The sequence below is a fragment of the Gavialis gangeticus genome, unplaced genomic scaffold (genome assembly GCF_001723915.1).
Source record: "Gavialis gangeticus isolate Ggan-Ray unplaced genomic scaffold, GavGan_comp1, whole genome shotgun sequence".
Lineage (NCBI taxonomy): Eukaryota > Metazoa > Chordata > Crocodylia > Gavialidae > Gavialis > Gavialis gangeticus.
The window spans coordinates 29,914,069-29,915,809 of NW_017729033.1; the positions used below are offsets into that span (position 1 = coordinate 29,914,069).

The 1,741-nt window shown below is 71.6% G+C and overlaps 1 protein-coding gene across 4 annotated transcripts in view; it reads left to right on the plus strand.

The window, feature by feature from the left end:
* Positions 1–1,741, plus strand: part of CRMP1 (collapsin response mediator protein 1) — a 105,307-nt gene that overhangs the window by 12,027 nt on the left and 91,539 nt on the right. Inside the window, exon 1 of one of the 4 annotated variants that reach the window (XM_019526520.1) lies at positions 1,028–1,262. The exons of the other annotated variants lie outside the window; for them this stretch is intronic. Within the exon in view, the coding sequence (XP_019382065.1) occupies positions 1,224–1,262 (39 nt within the window). The 5' untranslated portion in view covers positions 1,028–1,223. Of the gene's footprint in view, positions 1–1,027; positions 1,263–1,741 lie in introns of those variants that run through there. 4 annotated transcript variants of the gene reach the window in all.

Below are 1,741 nucleotides of genomic sequence, written 5' to 3' on the forward strand. Positions count from 1 at the left end.
CTTCCCTTTTCTCTGGGGACCAGTGGGCCTTGCACCCCCACTTCCTCTGTATATGTGTGTGTACGCACCTCCACACACCCACCCGACAAACAACAGCCTGTCCCTTGTCACCCCCCGGCTTTTCCCTAGCCTTAATGCCCTACCCCTTTTCTTCCCACTTCTCCTTTGTTCCGAGCACGAAGCAGGTGCAGAACAGAGTCCCGGGGGCCTCGCGCTCTGCAGGTGCAGTGTGCGTGTGTGGGTGTGCGTGTGTCCCCGCCGGCCGGGGGCTGCCTCCTGCAGTGGCTGCAGCCCAGGCGAGCAGCTGCAGTGCGGTCCGCCCTTCCCCCTCCCCGTCCATCAGTCTCCGCCGCTGCTCCGACCCTCCCTGCACCGCTGACTCATCCCCCGCGCGGCGGCGCAGCCCGCAGAGGCGCGTCCCTGTGCCCCCGCCGCGGGCAGGGCTTCAGCGGGGGGGCAGGGGGTGACAATGGGCTGCGGGAGACGAGCTGCCACTCCCCCCCCCGGCACACACCGCGGGGCACCGGCGGGAGGGGGACGACGTGTCTCCAAGTCGCCTTTGTGCCCTTTGCCCGGAGCCGCGGCTCTTCCTCCCCAGGCTCCCGGCAGGGCGCTGCGCTGCAGGCTCCGGGTTGCACGGCCGCCTTCGTGCGGCTCCTTTGCGGGCTGCCAGCAGGTGCAGACGGAGGCTTCAAGCACCGATTTGCCGCGTCCCCCCAAGCGCCCGAGAGCCGCACGGGGGGTGACACTGGCCTGCGACCGCCGCGGGGGCGGCTTTGTCCGCGGCATCCAGGGCAACGCGGCGCTGGGCTTGGGCCCAGCGATCTCCCGTCTCCAGCGCTTGTGGCTGTCGTTTGGGAGCGAGGAGGGGTGGGGGAACACGGCATCTTCCAGGCTCGTATTGGAGGCCACAGATGGATTGATGGGCTGGGAAGGGGGTGGGAGGGGGCGCGCGGAAAAGGAAGCGCTTCCTGGGTTGAGCCGAGCGAATCCCGCTCCGCGCTGCAGCCGGGCGGGCGCCGCCGCTGCTGCCTGTAGAAGGAGCTCTCGCCCGCTCCCCCGGGAGGCGCGTCCCTGTTTTATTGCAGCCGGGAAAAAAAACGGTGCTCGCTCTGCCGAGGCTCCTTCCTCCCGGCGGGGATCCGCGGGCTCCATTCACGGGTGCTCCGTCCCTTCCCGGCGGCTCTTGGTCGCGGGTGTCCGCGGGGCTCGCAGGAGCTAGCATGTCTTACCAGGGCAAGAAGAGCATCCCCCACATCACGGTAAGCCGGCAGCCTTTGTTAGCGGGCCGAAGGGCGGAGGCTGCCTGGGGTCGGGCTGGGCAGAGCCCCGAGCCCCGGGGACGGATGGCCCCCGCCGGGTGCCCGGGGAGGAGAGGGGCGGTGATGGCGGCCGGGCGAGGGCAGGACCCCGCGCTCCAGCAGGCGTGTGCAAATCTGCCCCTGCCCCCCGGGCCGGGCCGGGCCCTGCGCGCGTGATCGCTGGGCTGGAAACCGGCCTGGTGGCGGGGGGAGGTGGCAGGGCTGAAGCGCTGAGATCAGCGGCTGTCTTGCTCCCCTGGCCCGCTGGGGCGGGGGCCGGGGCCGGGCAGGAGCGGACCCGTGCGCTTGGCGGGCGGGGGAAGGTGGAGGAGGGCGGGGGGCGGCGGCTGCTGCGAGGCAGAACAAAGGAGGGAGGGGACGGGCCGGGCCGGGCGGCGCAGCGGGGCGCCGGCACCTGTGCACCGAGCAGCGCACATGGC